The sequence below is a fragment of the Bicyclus anynana genome, chromosome 20 (genome assembly GCF_947172395.1).
Source record: "Bicyclus anynana chromosome 20, ilBicAnyn1.1, whole genome shotgun sequence".
NCBI classification, from domain to species: domain Eukaryota; kingdom Metazoa; phylum Arthropoda; class Insecta; order Lepidoptera; family Nymphalidae; genus Bicyclus; species Bicyclus anynana.
In genome coordinates, this window is record NC_069102.1 from 8,617,347 (window position 1) to 8,635,973 (window position 18,627).

At 36.3% G+C, this 18,627-nt stretch overlaps 1 protein-coding gene across 1 annotated transcript in view; it reads left to right on the top strand.

The window, feature by feature from the left end:
- LOC112051032 (cell adhesion molecule Dscam2) overlaps nucleotides 1–18,627 on the top strand; it is a 298,384-nt gene that overhangs the window by 266,403 nt on the left and 13,354 nt on the right. The window contains exons 11-19 of the mRNA XM_052887824.1: nucleotides 1,432–1,576; nucleotides 2,342–2,604; nucleotides 6,720–6,881; nucleotides 9,285–9,584; nucleotides 10,298–10,417; nucleotides 10,547–10,720; nucleotides 17,002–17,152; nucleotides 17,704–17,854; nucleotides 18,213–18,342. Coding sequence (XP_052743784.1) covers nucleotides 1,432–1,576; nucleotides 2,342–2,604; nucleotides 6,720–6,881; nucleotides 9,285–9,584; nucleotides 10,298–10,417; nucleotides 10,547–10,720; nucleotides 17,002–17,152; nucleotides 17,704–17,854; nucleotides 18,213–18,342 — 1,596 coding nt within the window. The remainder of the gene's footprint in view (nucleotides 1–1,431; nucleotides 1,577–2,341; nucleotides 2,605–6,719; nucleotides 6,882–9,284; nucleotides 9,585–10,297; nucleotides 10,418–10,546; nucleotides 10,721–17,001; nucleotides 17,153–17,703; nucleotides 17,855–18,212; nucleotides 18,343–18,627) is intronic.

Consider the following 18,627-nt stretch of genomic DNA (forward strand, 5'->3'; position numbering starts at 1 on the left):
ACTGACCCTGGTTTACAAATTACAGACTATTACCTTATCTAACAACACGAGCCATTTTTGCAACGCAAAACAATAGACTTGAAGTTATTGTGTCGGCCGTTGGGTATACAATTAGTGAGAACAAACAGTATAGTAGGGCACATACTGTATACTTAATGAATGGTGCTTATCTTAACTTGGAATAAATCTTATATAATATGTAATAAGGTATATAATTTAGTAGGTATAAGGAAAGATATTTTCGCGAGATACTAATATTATAAAGCTGAAGAGTTTGTTTGTTTGTTTGATTGAACGCGCTAATCTCAGGAACTACTGGTCCGATTTGAAAAATTCTTTCAGCGTTAGATAGCCTATTTATCGAGGAAGGCTATAGACTATATATCATCCCCGTATTCTTACGGGAACGGGAACCACGCGGGTGAAACCGCGCGGCGTCAGCTAGTGGTATATACGCATACAAAATGGAATAATAGTTACGACCGCAGTAAATGTATTGTTACAAGCTATATATCATCATCATCATCATTAACTTACTCGGCTTTTTATGTTATTCACTTAATTAACTCACCCATACTTATTTGGCTCACTCACACGAGTCTCCTCTAAGAATGAGAGGAGTTAGGCTAATAGTCAACCAATCAATGCTGATTGGCAGAATTCACACGTAGAGAATTAGGAAAGTTCTCATCCATGCAGGTTTCCTCACGATGTTTTTTCACCGTTTAAGACACGTGATATTTCATTTCTTAAAATGCTCACAATTGAAAAGTTGGAGTTTCTTTTATTAATAAAACTCCACGTAATTTGTGAGTGTCATAAATTACCCACGTGAACAGGTATTACGCGAAAAAAACTGCAACGCTAGTGGTAGATATAAAGATCGAATCATTTCTATTTTTAAAAAAATCTCCCTGTTATCCTCAAAAGAATAAGCTGAAACTATACTGTATATGTATTTGATGGTTTACAATGCTTGGCTTAGTCAAATTTAAGATAAGATAAATATACTTTATTTGCACACCACAAAGACAAAAACAAGTGAAATAAAAAAACAAATTAGGAAGAGATCAGCATACAAAAGGCGGCCTTATCGCTAAGTAGCGATTTCTTCCAGGCAACCTTCGGTTTAGGAAAACTTAAGGACATCAGCAGGTGGCGTAAAACAAAAATAACCATAGTATTAGTAATACACATACATACAAATAATTTACATCCTAATACATAAACAATATTACACAAATACCTACAATAATGAATAAAATACATATCAAAATATACTAATAAATACCTTATATTGAAAAGAAATAATATATACAGATCGATAAATTTAGTTGTTTTAAATCCAAAGTGGCGGATCTTATTTTTATCCAACCTTAAAATGCCATAAAATAAACAACAGGGCCATAACACAATTTATTTGTTCCACAGAATCGAAACCAGAACTAGTTTACTGGTTCTCAGAGCAGACACTGCAGCCGGGACCCAGTGTTTCACTGAAGTGTGTTGCTATGGGGCATCCACCTCCACAGTTCACATGGTTGCTGGATGGGTTCCCTATTCCTACGAATTCTAGGTAAGTACTGTCAAATTAATCAAATTTATCTTTAAGTTCACAAACACACCCACGAATATGCAAACACATCGGTACATTCAACCTATTGCTAGAAGATAAGTTCGAAGTAATAATAAGTTCCGTAAATGCTCTGTAAAGATACAGAATACCCTTCATCCGTTTTCTCTATTAGCTACAATATAGTCTAGTTATCACAATGTATCTTTAAGCCAAAAGTGAATGGGCATCTTCTAGTCAAGCACTTATGTTATTTATTTTTAATTCGCTATGTTTAAACTCATGAAGCTTTTATACATTATTAATTGCATCAAATCATTAAGGGCTTCATGATTGCAATTCAATTCCTTTATGGTTACGCTCTTGGTAGAGTGGTCGTGGATACGACTTATCATCATTAATCTCCACTTCTCTCTAATGTTTTCATTTTTTTTTCAGTTTAAACTTATGTATCTAGGTTAGCATTACAGTTAGCATCATTATCATCATTACCAGCTGATAGACGTCCACTGCTGATAGGCACTTGCATAGACTTCCAAACACCACTGCCTCGAGCCGCCACCATCCAGCGGCTCCCTGCAATCCTCTTGATGTCCAGTTAGTAGAGGGTCAACCAACACTGCGTTTTCCGGAGGGGGGGTCGCCATTCCAAAACTTTGGGACCCCAATCGGCTCTTTGAACTATATATTCCTTGTCCATTGGCAAATTAGCATAGTAATAAATTAAATTAAAACATAAAATGCTAAACAGTTATTAATTTTATTTAGATTCGTCGTAGGCCAGCACGTCACACTTCAAGATGACGTTGTCAGCCATCTTAACATCAGCCGAGTGACAGAACAAGATGGCGGCGAATACGCCTGTGTTGCCAGCAACTCCGCGGGCAGAGCACTTCACGCAGCAAGAGTCAACGTATACGGACTTCCGTATATTCGAGAAATGCCGAAAGTGACAGCAGTTGCAGGCAGCGATTTGAACATAAAGTGCCCGGTTGCTGGGTATCCTATCGAATCAATTACGTGGGAAAGAGGTAAGTCGTCTATTGAGTACGCTACTTAGCGATTCTGTAAAGTTAAAGCGCTGTGAGTTCGTTTTTATGGCAACATCGTTGTTAGTGACGAAAGAGTACATTTTAATTTTGGTATTCTATAAACATACATAAAGTTCAAATTTGAAAACCGCGTGTTATAGGCAACAAAATCGTCAACGAGTTTACGTCAACTGATCGAATATTGGAAAACTTGTAGTAAAATCATCATTTGAATATTAACTCTTAAGCAATAGTTTTACTATGTTAGTAAGTAAATTACGAACAAATGATACAAGCCGAGGGGTGGTTTCATCCCCGCCCCATTGGACTATTATCGTACCCACTCCTAATACTTACAGTCTTTCCCGACTAATTCGAGGAGAATGGGAATATTACTCATATTTAAAAAAGATATTCTCTAAAAAAGCTATGATTTTTAGACGTGTGAATATATTCCAATATTTAAGACTCGTCCTGTGGGAATATTGATAAATAAACAATTAATCATGGGCTCGCTGGTCATGTTTAATTGTTCTCATCCTGTAAGTAGCTCAGATAGCCATACATAATATTGTATGGCAATGTTCGCTAATTTTGTTCAAAGCAACACGTCCATTCGAGTGCACTTTCTTATCATTTATGCACTAGTAGTCTGACAGATACGACATTAACATACCTACTCTCAAATTCATGCCAAGCAGAAACTGAATTTCTAATTCTAATGGCAACTACAAATTTTTTATGTGTTCCGAATATACATCTACTATGCATGCATATTTAAAGGTGGTGGTGAGATCATTTTGAGTACAAATCTATCTACCTTAAGTAATATTACATTTACTGTAAGTACAAAATTTACTTTTACTTCCTGTAAATGTAAACTATGTGGCTATATATTATATAACGAAGAATATACCTAAATACCTACCAAAATCTTTGATGTTGTTTCATCTTTCAACGTAATAGATAATTTTTTACTTCGTTTCGTACCATTACGTTGTGGAATTGGATTGCCGTCTAGCTTCCATTTTAATATTTATATAAGTCTTTTCATTATAGTATTTTTGGCTTTATAAACCAATTTGCTAAACCAATATTACCTCTACATCTAAAAAGTGTATCATTTGTGAAAATAGTGGAGAGAAACCTTTTGTAGTTTCGTAAAGAGCAAAAATAAATCGAAGTGATGAGAAAATTCAACAATACTAAGAAGGAAATGGAGGAATCAAATATATCTCCGATTTAACCAAGCGTTTGAAAGGACACTTTAGTGAAAGAGTATCGAATTAAACTCGGGGGAGAGTAACTTTCTCATAGCAACAGGTCGTTAAGGAAACTGGGGCAAGTAAGCGAAGGCAAAAATACACAAAGAATGGCATGAAAGCTTCTGTGACGTCAACGTTCTAGAGGATTGTTGACATTTTCTAGAAATGCGACCTTATTGTGACCTAACAGCCTAGATTAATATTGAATCCATACGCATTTACATTTTAGCGAAAAAATTGAATAGGAAACTTATAGCTAACTTATTCTAATAACTATGCAAATCATGCTCACGTGGAATGGTGGCAAGAATACTGGCTGCGTTTTTCCGTTTGACAGCCAGGCTGATTCTTCGCGCAATGATGAGCCAGCCCTTCCGTCACCAGGCGAGGCAAATAGCCGCGAAGAAATGATTTGAGAAAATTTTTGGCACTCTATAGCACAAGGAAACGAATATGTATCTCTCGGTCAGAGAGGCATACTTACTCATGCCATTTACCGATTTCAGCTTTTTCTGCTGCGGCTCCCATCCTTGATTTAATTTTTAGCGAAAATAAATTTCGCGAACAATATTTAAACTCGTGTGACAAAAATGAATTTTGTGTCTTCATCTGCAGAGTTAAAAAATTATTTTATTCTAAAAATTTTTCCACCATCCGGTTGGCGTTAAACCGGTAAAAGTTTTGTTGAAATATGACGCGCAATATAGCGGACAGCTTTTAGTTGTTTGTAAATGATAGTAGGTATAAAATGTTTATTAAAAATATTCGTTTTTATTACAATGTCACTCGCTTTTATATTGTTTTATAATTATATTAGCGGATGCCCGCGACTTCGTCCACACTAATATCTCTTTAATTTAGCCCTTACAGTAGTATCGCTGTAAAAATGGAGTAACTTCTCCTGTTTTCCCAACATTTCCCTTCAATGCTCATAATGATTGTAGCGTGATGAAAACTATACTATAACCTACCCAGGAGTATGAAGAATAATTGTGCCAAGTTTCGTTAAAATCCGTCGATTACTTTTTCTTTCTATAACGAACATACAGAATTTTACTGATTGCATTTTTGGCATCAGTATCGATCACTAATCACCCCCTGATAGTTATTTTGGAAATATATTTCATGTACAGAATTGACCTCTCTACATATTTATTATAAGTATAGATTTCGTTTCATATACTATTATTATTGGTTCAAAATAAAGCCTTCACTCTTAAACTGCTGGATTAAAATCCGAGAGATTTCAATCCGGTCAATCAATCAAAGAGAGAGTCCGAGAGTTTCGACTTCCGAAAGGAATCCTCCTAAGGAGACATATTACTAACATGCCGTAGCATACCCTATATAATATGTAATGCTTTTCAGTTACGCATTAAACAATTTCGCTCCTCACAATATTTACATACCGCGCGCCTTACGAAAATCGTTTGTTAACGAGTGATCTCCAAAAAGTCCTTTACATAAATAGTAGCAAAGGTAGTGATCAGATGACAAATAATAAAGCCATTTAAAGATTCGTCCTTAATGAGATCTCCATGAAAAGATAAGATGGTTGTTGACAAGGGTCGCAAAGGAAACGGAAAATTACGAAGGAGTGACCGGCGAGCGGCGAGTCTTAATTTGATCTTACTCGGTAATTCTGTTAAACTGCCTGAGGATTTTACGCTCTGATATTTTCTTTATATCCCTTTGATCTGTCGACGAAGAGACTGTTGAGTGTTGTGGGAAATAATAGTTTTATTTTGTTGAAAGTGGGTTATGGAGATGTTTTTGATACTGTAATATTATAGTTTCTTGATATCCCAATGTGATGCCATTTTTGTATCATATTACAGAAATGGTCAAGAGATCTGTATTATTGTTTTATTAAATGATCGAGATTTGAAAATGTAGTAGGTATTTTAACACCCAATTTAACACCCTCACAGGGTTCCATTCGTAATAATTATGAAATTTTATTTATGACATGTGGAAATGTAACTTAAATGAATAAATAAATAAATATTTATGGAAGCAAACATAACTGGAACTTGGATTTTTAAACAATAATTTGATGATGATTACCTACCTCATTATTTATAGCTTAGCAATAGAGACTTATAATAAACTAGCGGACGCCCGCGACTTTGTCCGCTCTTAGACCTCTTTAATCCAGTCCTTACAGTAGTATCGCTGTAAAAATGGAGTAACTTCTCCCGTTTTCCCAACATTTCCCTTCACTGCTCTGCTCCTATTGATCGTAGCGTGATGAAAAATGTACAATAACCTGCCCAGGAGTATGAAAAATAATTGTACCAAGTTTCGTTAAAATCCGTCGAGTAGTTTTTGTTTCTATAACGAACATACAAACAGACAAAAATTTTACTGATTGCATTTGTTACATCAGTATCGATCACTAATCACCCCCTGATAGTTATTTTAGAAATATTGGAAATATATTTCATGTACAGAATTGACCTCTCTATTATAAGTATAGATTTAATTACTTAGAATTAAGTATTATTTATATTAACAAATTACATATTATAATAGGCTGATCAAATCTTCATGCAAATCATACCTACCCTAGCATCAAACCAGACTTGAGCCAATTTAGAAAACATTCAATATTAAATAGACCCAGGATCTTTCAATTGAATAATACAGTATTACAAGTCTGGCAAGTTTGTTGATGACACTCCCATGATATACGGGCGACGGGGGGAAAGACTACGCGGGGAAGTGTGGTGAACAGTCGTGGGCTTTTCATTCATCGCTACCCGCCCCACGGCCCGCGATTGTTACGAACGAAGTTGCCAAGCTATAACTTCGCCACAGAGGTTTTCTTACATAGTTTATTGTCAACAGATGGTCAAACGTTGCCTCTAAACCGCAGACAAAAGATGTTTCCAAACGGCACTCTAATCGTAGAGCAGACCCAGAGGGGAGAAGACGCCGGCACATACACGTGTCAGGCCGCCAACAGACAACGTCACATCGCACGACGGGACGTTGAAGTACAAATACTAGGTAAGTGATTTTCGTTTTTTGGAGTTTACTCCCTCAGTTGACTCCATAAGAATCTATTTTTCATATATAGACCCCGGTATGAAATAAATATGGGCAGTAAAATTCGATGTACGAATGGCAGCGTTACGTTATTTAATAAGCCTATAACTATAATTATACATAATATAATTAACACTACTTTCATAAATTAGATATGAAATGACGTGCGATTTCTACCTTCATTTTTAATTATTTGTTTGTTGATAAACATTGGAGAGCTAGTATTGCTTTGTATATCAATCGGAGGCAGGGCCTTTCGTTTATAAAACAAAGTACAACTGATTTCATTGTTATATGATAATAATAATAATAATATTTTCTTTATTATGAATAAAAATCCACATATAAAAGTATAATAATGTAAATATGAGTCGTAAATTAAATTAAAATAAAACATATAAATGATACGGTATAAAATAAAAATGATTCGTAACAAAATTGCACGACAGCTTAAAAACTAATTTAACCTACTTTTTATTTGCGTCCCGATGAACACGTCGACAATAAAATATTTGACCAGGTGTTAACGAGTAAAGTTTTTTAAATTTATCATTTGTATTGAAAATATAACATTCCAATTACAAAGAATGGGAACATTTCAGCAATATTGAAAATTAGAACCTTTTAAAATTTTCCGCTCTACTATATTACAACATTACACTCATTATTGCGTGGGCACAATGCCAGGAAACTTAATTTACTACATACATACATCAAAAAGCTAATAGAAAAGTTTTATTCTGGGTCTGGACTTGAAGCATTAGTCGCTACATTTTTACATGAACTTTTCCAATTTTCTCAGCAAGATTTAAAGCGCTATTACAATTTTTCATGTTTATTCTTTCATAATTCAATAAAGGCAACTGTAGTTAATAGATTATTATAGTTAGTATGACCTCAGCCTTCAAATCGAAGAGCGTAGATTTGAATCAGAAAAATGCACCTCCAACTTTTCAGCATTTTAAAAAATTAAATATCACGTGTCTCAAAACGGTGAAGGAAAACCATCGTGAGAAAAACTGCACACCCGAGAATTTTCTTAATTCTCTACGAATATAAAGTCTGCCAATTCGCATTGGGCCAGCATGGTGGATTATTAGCCTAACCTCTCTCAGTAGCTCCCGATCCCGTAAGAAAACGGGGATAATATATAGCCTATAGCCTTCCTCGATAAATGGGCTATCTATCACTGAAAGAATTTTTCAAATCGGACCAGTAGTTCCTGAGATTAGCGCGTTCAATCAAACAAACAAACAAACTCTTCAGCTTTATATATTAAGTATAGAGTATAGATATAGATACTAATATTATATAACTGAAGAGTTATGTGGATTATTATAAATTCTTAATTCTCTACGAATATAAAGTCTGCCAATCCGTATTGGGCCTTTATGGTGTATTATTAGTCTAACCCCTCTTATTTTGAGAGGAGACCTTTGCTCAACAATTGGCCGATTAATATGGTTGGTTAATGAATTGTAGTCAATGTTAATCCAAGTCAATATTGTGTGACTTACCAAACATGAAAATAAAGTAAACAGAATTTGCAATATCATTATCTACGTTTAGGAACAAATACAAAGTTCAAGAAATTCATTTAACTTATCACGATTACCATTCTCCCGGCATCCGCGAAACTTTTCAAGGTAAATAGGTCCATGAAAAACAAAGAAAAAAGATTAACGCGCCGCCGCAGCCGCCTACTTAAGAATTCCTCGACGGTAGCCAAAGATTTTGCACTAATTAAACGTAAAAAAGAAACGGCGTAAGCATTTTGTTTTGTGGTTGCTGAGAGTTTGCAAAGTGGATTAGTTAGATTGAGCTAGTGTGGTTGTGTAGGTATTTATGAAAAATTAACAAATGTTACATACACGTATCTGCCTATACACGCTTTTTTATCTTTCACAGTGAGAAATTCTAGTGATGCTTTAAACCAAATTAATTTCTTTAAAGTAAGAGAAGAGTTCTATGCCTAATTACTTACAAATGCTAATGCGTAGTGACTACCAACAGTTCTAAAACATATTTTAAGCCGTAGAACCGGCAAGTAATTCAGCAGTTGATCTTTTTACAATGAATATTGTATAGCCGATTGTTTCTATAAATAATTAAAACATTAATTTTATAGTATCCTCAACATAAAAAACGGTTTTGATTTATTTCCCAAGTTTATTCTAAAGACAGATCTAAAACTCTCTTTTGAACTGAGTTAAGCAATAGTCAAAAGAGTCACATAACTACTAAATCTCTACCTTATTTTTTTTACTATCGCCAGATATAGGTATTGCTTTAACACAGCAATCACAGACATCTATAAAAGTATCACTCTTATGGACAATGTAGAAATGGTTTTATTCGTTTCAGTGCAACCGAAGATATTGCCTATTCAGCCGCTGACGAATTTACTGAGGGAGGGTATGAGAGCGGCTATTTCCTGTCAGATATTGGAGGGCGATTTGCCGATTGCATTCCGATGGGAGAAAAATGGCCAGCCGGTGACGTCGTCGCCGTATGCACCGAGCGGTATAATAACTAGACGGATGGACGAGTACAGTGCTTCCCTAGTGATAGAACATATCACATCCCTACACAGTGGGAATTATACGTGCATAGCTTCCAACGTTGCGGGATCTGAGCGGTTTACTGTACCTCTCACTGTTAATGGTAAGAAAATTGTCGATAGCTATTGTTTACATTATATTGTAATGTTAGTCAATGATACGAAGGGCGAAGTAGATACAATCGACATTTACGGAAGTCAGCGTAGCGGACAAAAAATTGAGTAGGATGCCACGTCTTCCTTTACGGTTTACATTGCGTAAACCGTAAAGGAAGACGTGGCATGCCAGGAATATTACGCAAAGGAATACCTTTTTTACAAATAACCGCAGTGAAACGAATGAAAAACTGTTTATTTAGCTAAAACTAATATTTTCCATTTCAATTAATTCTTTCTCTATATATCTTGTATTATTTGCCAAATAATAAGTACTATGATGGAAAATGGAATAGTTAGTCAATGATACGAAGGGCGAAGTAGATACAATTGACATTTACGGAAGTCAGCGTAGCGGACAAAAAGTTGAATAGGATGCCAAGTCTTCCTTTACGGTTTACGCAATGCCAGGAATATTACGCAAAGGAATACCTATTGCTATATTTTGTTAACTTCTTTGATAAAGGCCACTTGGAAATTTCATTCCAAAGTGGTATTTAATGATAAGCTTATCTAAGTTAGAAAGTTTTGAGTAGGTAAGAAAGATTTGTGTTAGCTGCCTGCTTTATTTGAAAATAACTCTAAAGGCATCAGGCAAGGGTTGACATTCACAACAAAATCAAAATCATGTTGGTGATTTATTTTAAAATGCTTCTTGCAGTACCACCTCGATGGCGTCTCGAACCCAATGACGTAGCAGTAGCGGCTGGGCAAGACGTTACTCTACAATGTCAAGCCGATGGCTACCCAAAGCCTAACATAACTTGGAAAAAAGCTGTTGGTAAGTTAACATTCAAATTGAGTCTAAATTCTGCCCCTAAATCTAAAGGAATCGTACTTTGTGCTTTTTATAGATTGTGATAGATTCGTAGAAATAGATTGTGAGTGCTTATTATTTTTCATTCCCCAGGGAATACGCCTGGTGAATACAAGGACTTCATGTTTGAAGGAAGTTCTCGTGTTTTGGAGAACGGATCACTGGTCTTCGAAAGAGTGGCAAAGGACAGCGAGGGACATTACCTGTGCGAGGCTAGGAACGACATAGGAGCAGGACTCAGCAAACTTATATTTCTGAAAGTTAATGGTAAGTACTTACTATTTTACTTTTACAAAATTTTGATATTTGTTTTCCTGTCGGTACTGAGAAATATCTAAATATTTCTAACATTTTTATTTTAATTCAGGACATAACTTTCATCGAGAATTTTATGACTTAACACCTTTTACATACCTATAAAACCCACACATACAGCCGAACATAGAACTTGTTTTTGGAAGTCGTTTAAAAATATTTACAAAGGGGTTGGAAGACATTTGTATGGACGGTAGCCTGTCACCATTTTGATTTAAACATTTATTGATTTAAGTGGATATGTCTACACGAGATATTGTAATAAATCTGAATGTATAGGTACACGTAATTCAGTTATGTCAAAAAAATATTTTCAATAGCTAAATAAGTACCTCTTCATTTATTTGTAGGTACCTAACTATCTCGATAATGTATACCTATTTATAATAATTAGTTTGTAATCTTCATCTAAAAGAAGATCCATAGAAAAATATACATTTGCTACAACCTTATCTAGAAGACCGAAAAAGAAAAAATACATTTTAGCGTTTCCGCCAATTTTATCAGAAGTCCGCCCATTTTTCCTTAATGTTTTTCTTCTTGCATTCTTTGTGTTTTTGCAAACAATGAGTGGAATGAAAAACTGTTTATTTCGCAAAATAAGTTCTTAGTGGACGCCCACTATCTATGAACTAACTCCCTGCCAAATTTTAACTTTTAATGTCAAGATATCGTGATGAATTATCCTTCGCATTTATATATTAAGATTTAAAAACTAATATGAGCAACTATTTGTTTCTTAGTATTACTTGCCAAATAATAAGGGACTATGATGGAAAATGGAATATAATCATTAGCAAAACGCACTAAACTGCAGCACTTACCTACAGAAATTTTTTTTAGAACAATTATTCCGTATATATCCAAAATGTATCGTATGTATGTAGAGCCCGGGGCTTGTAAACCAGTTGCGAAGTTCCTTTATGACAAATCAATTGTAAACCAAAAAACAAAATTATATTGTGGCAGAGACTTTAAACAAAATGACAAAAACAAAATTCAATTGTCGCTGCCTGAAAACTTACTGAGCAGAAAATTCAATGGCGTATACAGCAATACATCTGCCTTGTTCCTTATTGGAAAACTAGACAGTTGGCTTCAGTCGGAATAACTCCGCGCACGTGTTTGTATTCCGCGATATTGGCTTTGCGGCACAAATATATCTTCATCCATTAGGACGGTGACGTTTCGCAAACTGTCTCCTCGGTATATGTTCAATTAGGCGTTAATTTGGCTTTCGGTAAAGGTCGCCATTGACGGTCAATTATTCTCACGTTTCTGAAAAGCAAACGGCAGTACCCACGCGGCATACTATACAAGTCATGTACGCAGTGACCAACACACGATCAATTATAGTCGTGGGTGCTACAGAAACGTGAGAATTCGTTATGCGTTTGTCTTAGAAAATAAGTACTATTATTAACAAATTTCTTGAATATTTCTTATTCTATGAAATTCTCATAAAATGTTTATCATCATTATCGTCCGTATTTTTTTTATATTTTAAAACTTAGCCCTTCACCACAACCTTACCTGATGGCAAGTGATGATGCAATCAAAGATGGAAGCGGGCTAACTTGTCAGGAGGAGAAATCCACACCCCTTTCGGTTTCTACACTACATATCGCTTGGCGGTACGTCTTTGCCGGTAGGGTGGTAACTAGTCACAGCCGAAGTCTCTCACCAGCCAGACTTGGACCAAATAAGAAAACTTCAATGAGCCGAAGGCCGTCAAAATTTTTCATCAAATCATTAGCACCCCACTGCAAGCCACAGGTATCCCCTCATAATACGTAGGCCGTAGTTCACTAATCTGCCCACGTGTAGAACTGTAGAATAGTAGACTTGTAGACACATGTCTACAATATACCTACGATTTTCGTAGACGTGTGTCTACATCGCTACCGGCTTCTTCTTAACGCCGCAACTACTTTACCGATTTAGATGAATTTCAAAATGAAAATAGGTAATACCCTGAATTAACACATAGTCTACTCGTTGTCCCAGGAAAAAATCATGGTTTCCCGAGACTTGTGAAAAACTGATGGTTATTATGATATGAATGTTTGTTACTCTTTGACACCGCAACTACTGAACCGAATTAGCTGAAATTTGGAATGGAGATAGATTATAACCTGGATTAACCCAGATTTTTGATGCCGGAAAAATAAAATTACGTGTAGATACTTACATACTTATTTTTCGCGAGTAACATCGCGAGGCGCAGCTAATACAAAATAAATACAACATACATAAAAAAACAATAATTTGCACCAGCTTTACCTCTGATTAAAAGCAATAACATATATTTAACAAAAATCATGTTTTACTGCATTAATTCTAATAATAATTTCATATAAACGATGACAGACATACTAGCGCCAAAATGACTATGTTTGTCTTTTTAGGTAAAAGAAAATGACGCTCTTTCTAGTGTTAAAACTTTCGGCATGTCGGTTTCAATGAAGGTATACAAGTACTCGTACACAACATCTATGATTTTTGTAGACGTGTGTCTACAACTCTAACGGCTTCTTATAACTTTAAGCTTGTAGGTCTCTAGGTAGGAGGTAGGTTCTCACGATGTTTCATATTGATTTGCTTAAAACGCTTAGTAAAAAAATTCAAAATTAAAAAATCATAACTTCTTCAATCTATACTAATATTATAAAGCTGAAGAGTTTGTTTGTTTATTTGTTTTAACGCGCTAATCTCAGGAACTACTGGTCCGATTTGAAAAATTCTTTCAGTGTTAGATAGCCCATTTATCGAGGAAGTCTATAGGCTGTATATAATTTTCGTATTCCTGCGGGAACGGGAACCACGCGGGTGCAATCGCACGGCGTCAGCTAGTCATAAAACAATAGCACCCAGTTGGCTAAAATAAAATTGGCAGAACACGATTTCGCTCGGAAGCTTTACAAACTTAAATGTTTACTAACTGGCCGAAACGTGACCGTACCCGAGTTGTACGAAACTCTTTGCGAGCGCCGAACTGCCGAGGCATCTAGAAACTTGTTAGTTTTGCATAAACCGATCCCTTGTTTCGCTGCGGGTCCGCGAATAATCCTTATTATTTACGGTAGCATTTGTTTGTGATTCAATCTTCGTAAATAGAAGGCTATTGTAAACAATCCGTAAAGATCCGAATTAGAAACGACCAGCATCTGTTTAATGGATGAAGTGTTTTTATTAAATTTAGTACGTTTGAAATATATGGCGAGTAGGTTACCTCTATTACTATTAAACTATGAATGTAGTTAATAATGGTAAATGACAGTTTAGCCAGGAAATTTTTAGGCAACCTACTCGCAATATATATTTTAACGTACTGAATTTGATTAAACAGATAGGTGAAGGTCATTTCTAATACGGATAGACTATGAATATACTTGGGTATTTATCGTTAAGCAGTTAATAAGATTGTCCATTAAACGAATATTTCGAATACTTATCTGTAGTACCTTACCGTACTAACCTTTAATAGGACCATAGACTGACGAACTTTCAGTCTTCTTAAATGAAGTATGTCTGACTACTATATTTGAACGCCCATGATATCAACCAGATATATAAATGAACGCCCCGATAAGCCCCGCCCCCTAAAAATCGCCAAAAATCCGCAAAATTTACCAAATTCCGCTAGATGCCGACCTACTAAAAACGTTACGACGACTTAAGTATCGCACGTATTTGAAAATAAAATACCACGTCGTGCAGGGGAGAATATAGAGAATAACTTTACCGTTGTATATAAACCGCCAAAAAATATCTACTTTTAATAAAAATATTAAACTTTGACTTTAATTTAATTAAACGGCAAACTTTTCTTACACAACACTAAGACATTTATACACCAAATTAAAGTACACATTTTCTAGAATAAAAGATCATAAAAACAACCATTTAAACTTAGAAATTCATTAACAAAATCATTAAACTTCGATCATTAAATTAACCATAAAACCAAGTACCCGACATTTCAAAAATCAAATTTTAACAAAATGATAAGAGTCAAGTTTATATATTGTCGATAGAAAAAAGGCACAGTACACACTCTACAATTAGAGAGCAACGTAGAGAATGCCAGAGTTTAAATAAAATTCACAGTGACAAAAATATTGCCGCGCTAAATTTACCGGGCATACGTATAACCCACGGGCGTTCAAGGGTCGATCGATTACCAGGACCAGTGCGCCCCATGGGCGTTTCAGTGGCTAATACCGTAAATGCGAAAGTAAGTCCCTAAAGTGGTGAAATAGGGGTTGAAAGTTTACATTGATTTCCACGGGGATGAAATCGCGGGCGTCCGCTAGTCAATTATATTTTACAATACCATTGTATAGTAAGACCGATGGATATATAGGTAGGTGCGTACTACGAGTATGTCTATTGAATCAGTCATTGCATAGAAGCGACAGCCTTCCGTGTTCCGACCATCACAATTGAAGAGACTTCTTTGTTGGATTTCCAATTTGCCTTTTCCTACAATAGCGCACATTAAGTAGATAGGAGTAGGTATTTACTGAGCATCTATATGCCAAATATATATCTGTCTATTCTATTTTCTGATGAAAATTTTGTCTTTGTATGTAGAGTGACAGCACAAACGTGTGTGTAAAGCCGGATTTACATTTGTCTGACGTGACGTGTTGTGACGTATCAGAACAGAATCAGTTTCATACATTTTGAATGCGGCACATCAGAAGCCATCACGACATGTCATAAGAGCTCTACCTCATTATTAAGACACCAAGGCGACGTCGCCGGCTACGTAACCAAGCAGTTAATATTGAAATATATAGTACCTATCTCACTTGGCGACGGTTTGGCAACGTCGCCAAAATGGAAGCGTGGCCACGAGCTACTGGTCTCTACGTGGCTTCTGGATACTCTGGCGGCTTGGCGACGTTGTCACTATAATGTACACGGTAAACTGCACCTCGCTCGCTCGAAATATAGTGCCTAGTTGGTGTTGAAAATAATGAGTTTCGATACTGAAAAATTTATAACAGAAATTCAAAACCGTCCTTGTGTATGGGATAGATCATCTAATGAGTATTCTGATCGTAAGTTAAAAATTAAAGGTCGGGACGAAATAGTAAACATATTTAAAGAAAAAGATGAAATGAAAAAAAAAAACAACTAAGATAAGTAAGTGTAGGTACATTTATTTATTTTTATATATTTATTTATTATACTGTCGAGACGCTATGGCCACTCGATTTGGCGACCTTCGGATGCCAGTAGTAGCTAGGCCTTTGCCGCTGGCGACGTTGCCATGATGTCGTAATGAGGCGAGCTCTAAGTGTAAACGTTGCCATATAAAATGTATAATACCGATTCTGTTCTGATGCGTCACGACACGACACGCCAGACTAATACAATTCCGCCTTGACCTAAAGAAACGTCAGTATAGAAAAAATGTAAGATTAAGTATTTAGATTGATGATTGAATAATTAAAGAGGGAGATGTATGGCAACGAAACCAAAAGTAATACTACCTGATGCCCGCGTCTTTGACACGTAATTTTTTTTTGTGGGGACTTTTACTATCCCGCGGAAACTCTTTGTCGGGGTTTATAAGGTTACTTATATCGATTCAGTTGTTCTAGCTTAAAAAGCGTAACAAACACCCACACACTCTGTTTATAATATTAGAGTGATATATAGACAGATGACTTCTACCTTCGATTCGGTGGGCGTAGATTCAACTCCGGTCTGGGGCATGTACCTCGAAATTTCCGATTCCGGAGGGTGTGGGTTCGAATTCGGTCCAGGGCATGCAACTAAAACTTTTCAGTTGTGTGCATTTTAAGAAATTAAATATCACGTGTCTCAAACGGTGAAGGAAAACATCGTGCGGAAACCTGCATACACGAGTATTTTCTTAATTCTCTAAGTGTGTGAAGTCTGCCAATCCGCATTGTGCAAGCGTATTGGCCTAGCCCCTCTCATTCTGAGAGGAGACTGGTGCTCATTAGTGAACCAAATATGGGTAGATAATGATGATGATGAGACAGAAAAGTAGAAATAGAAATATTCAACTAGAGAAGATGCAACTTCTTTAATACGGCATTCTTGCAGAATCCGTTCTTATATGACGTCTAGTAACTGTAAACTACCTCCCTACTAAATTTCTTCTCTGTACGTCAAATGGTTTTCGAGATATCGTGATGATGCCGATAATCGTGATCTTTCGCATTTATATATTAAGATTTATGGTTTTACAGCACCAGCCAGGTTTCCTATGAAAAGCAAAACAGTCCAAGTGACGGCAGGAGAGGCCGCTCACTTGCAGTGTGCTGCATCAGGCGACGCGCCCCTAGAAGTCAGTTGGCGGAGTCCCCATCACCACACTATCGCTCATCACTTGGACCAAAGGTAACTGGAAGCAAACATGTTATCATCACTAACCATTATCTGATGGTAAGTGATGATACTCGTACAATCAATCTAGTCAAGGGCTAACTTGTGAAGTATAAAAAATGTCTAGAAATTGTAGCTGTAGTATCGTAGCTATATTGGTTACCCTAGTTGAAACCTAGTGCAGTGTGCACTTCACTGCCTGAAGATCATTGAAGACAGCCAGACTACTTGGGAGTCAGACATAAACATTGCGGTAGTACCTGGTAGTTACTCTGTCGGGCGCGGTGGCACAAAGACCTCTACTACGTAAACATAATCCCACAATATCGTTATTAGCTGTTTTATATAGATTAAGAACTATTTAATCTAATTAACGTAGTATCTAAATAATCTAAATAAGACATATTTCGCCAACCCCAATTACGTGGGATTAGGACAAGGAAATTATGATCTAAATATTATACCTTCTGGTAGAAAACTGAGGTATTTGAGTCAAAATCGATCTTTAAAAATACATTCAATCATTTTGATTAATTTAGATTTAATTTAAAACAATGTCATTTCAGATATACAATCCGGGAACAAGTACTGGACGATGGACTTGTGTCAGAGCTGAGTATACTGCAGACATATCGGCAGGACACGGGCGCTCTAACATGTCGCGCTTCTAACGCATACGGGCAGGATGAGATGCTCATTCATCTCGTAGTACAAGAGGCTAGTATTCGTCATTCATTCATCATCAACCCACTGCTCGAGTGCTCGAGTCTCCTCTCAGAATGAGAGGAGTTAGGCCAATAGTCCACCACGCTGGCCCAATGCGAATAGGCAAACTTTACGCAGAGAATTGAGAAAACTCTCTGGTATGCAGGTTTCCTCACGATGTTTTTCCTTCACCGTTTGAGACACACGATATTTACTTTCTTAAAATACACACAACTGAAAAGTTGGAGGTACGAGTAGAGGTTATATCAACTGGGCTATCACGGCTCAATATATATAGGACAACAATTGAGACAAATTTATTACAATGTTGTGACTCTATTTCTAAAAGCAAACTTTAACTCTTCCTTAGGTCCCAGAAATGCCAAAGAACATAAGGATAATAGACCAACAATCGAGGTCTATACAAATATCTTGGACTCAACCATACGCGGGAAACAGTCCAATCATCAACTACATTGTTCAATATAAGGAAGCCCCAGGTAACATTCATTTTTGGTATCTTCAGATTATTCATTTATTTTTCTATTCTTAGGTATCCATACATGAAATATTCATCATTTATAAATACATTCAATATCATTAACAGCCGATGGATGTCCATTGCTTGACATAGACTCAAAAGTCTCGAACCAGCGTCCAGAGGCTCCCTGCAAAACGCTTTCCGATGCGGGATCGCCGTTCCAGCATCTTCGTCCACCTTCACCGTTTTTTCGAACTATGTGCCCCGCCCATTGCCACTTCAGCTTCGCAACTCACTGAGCTAT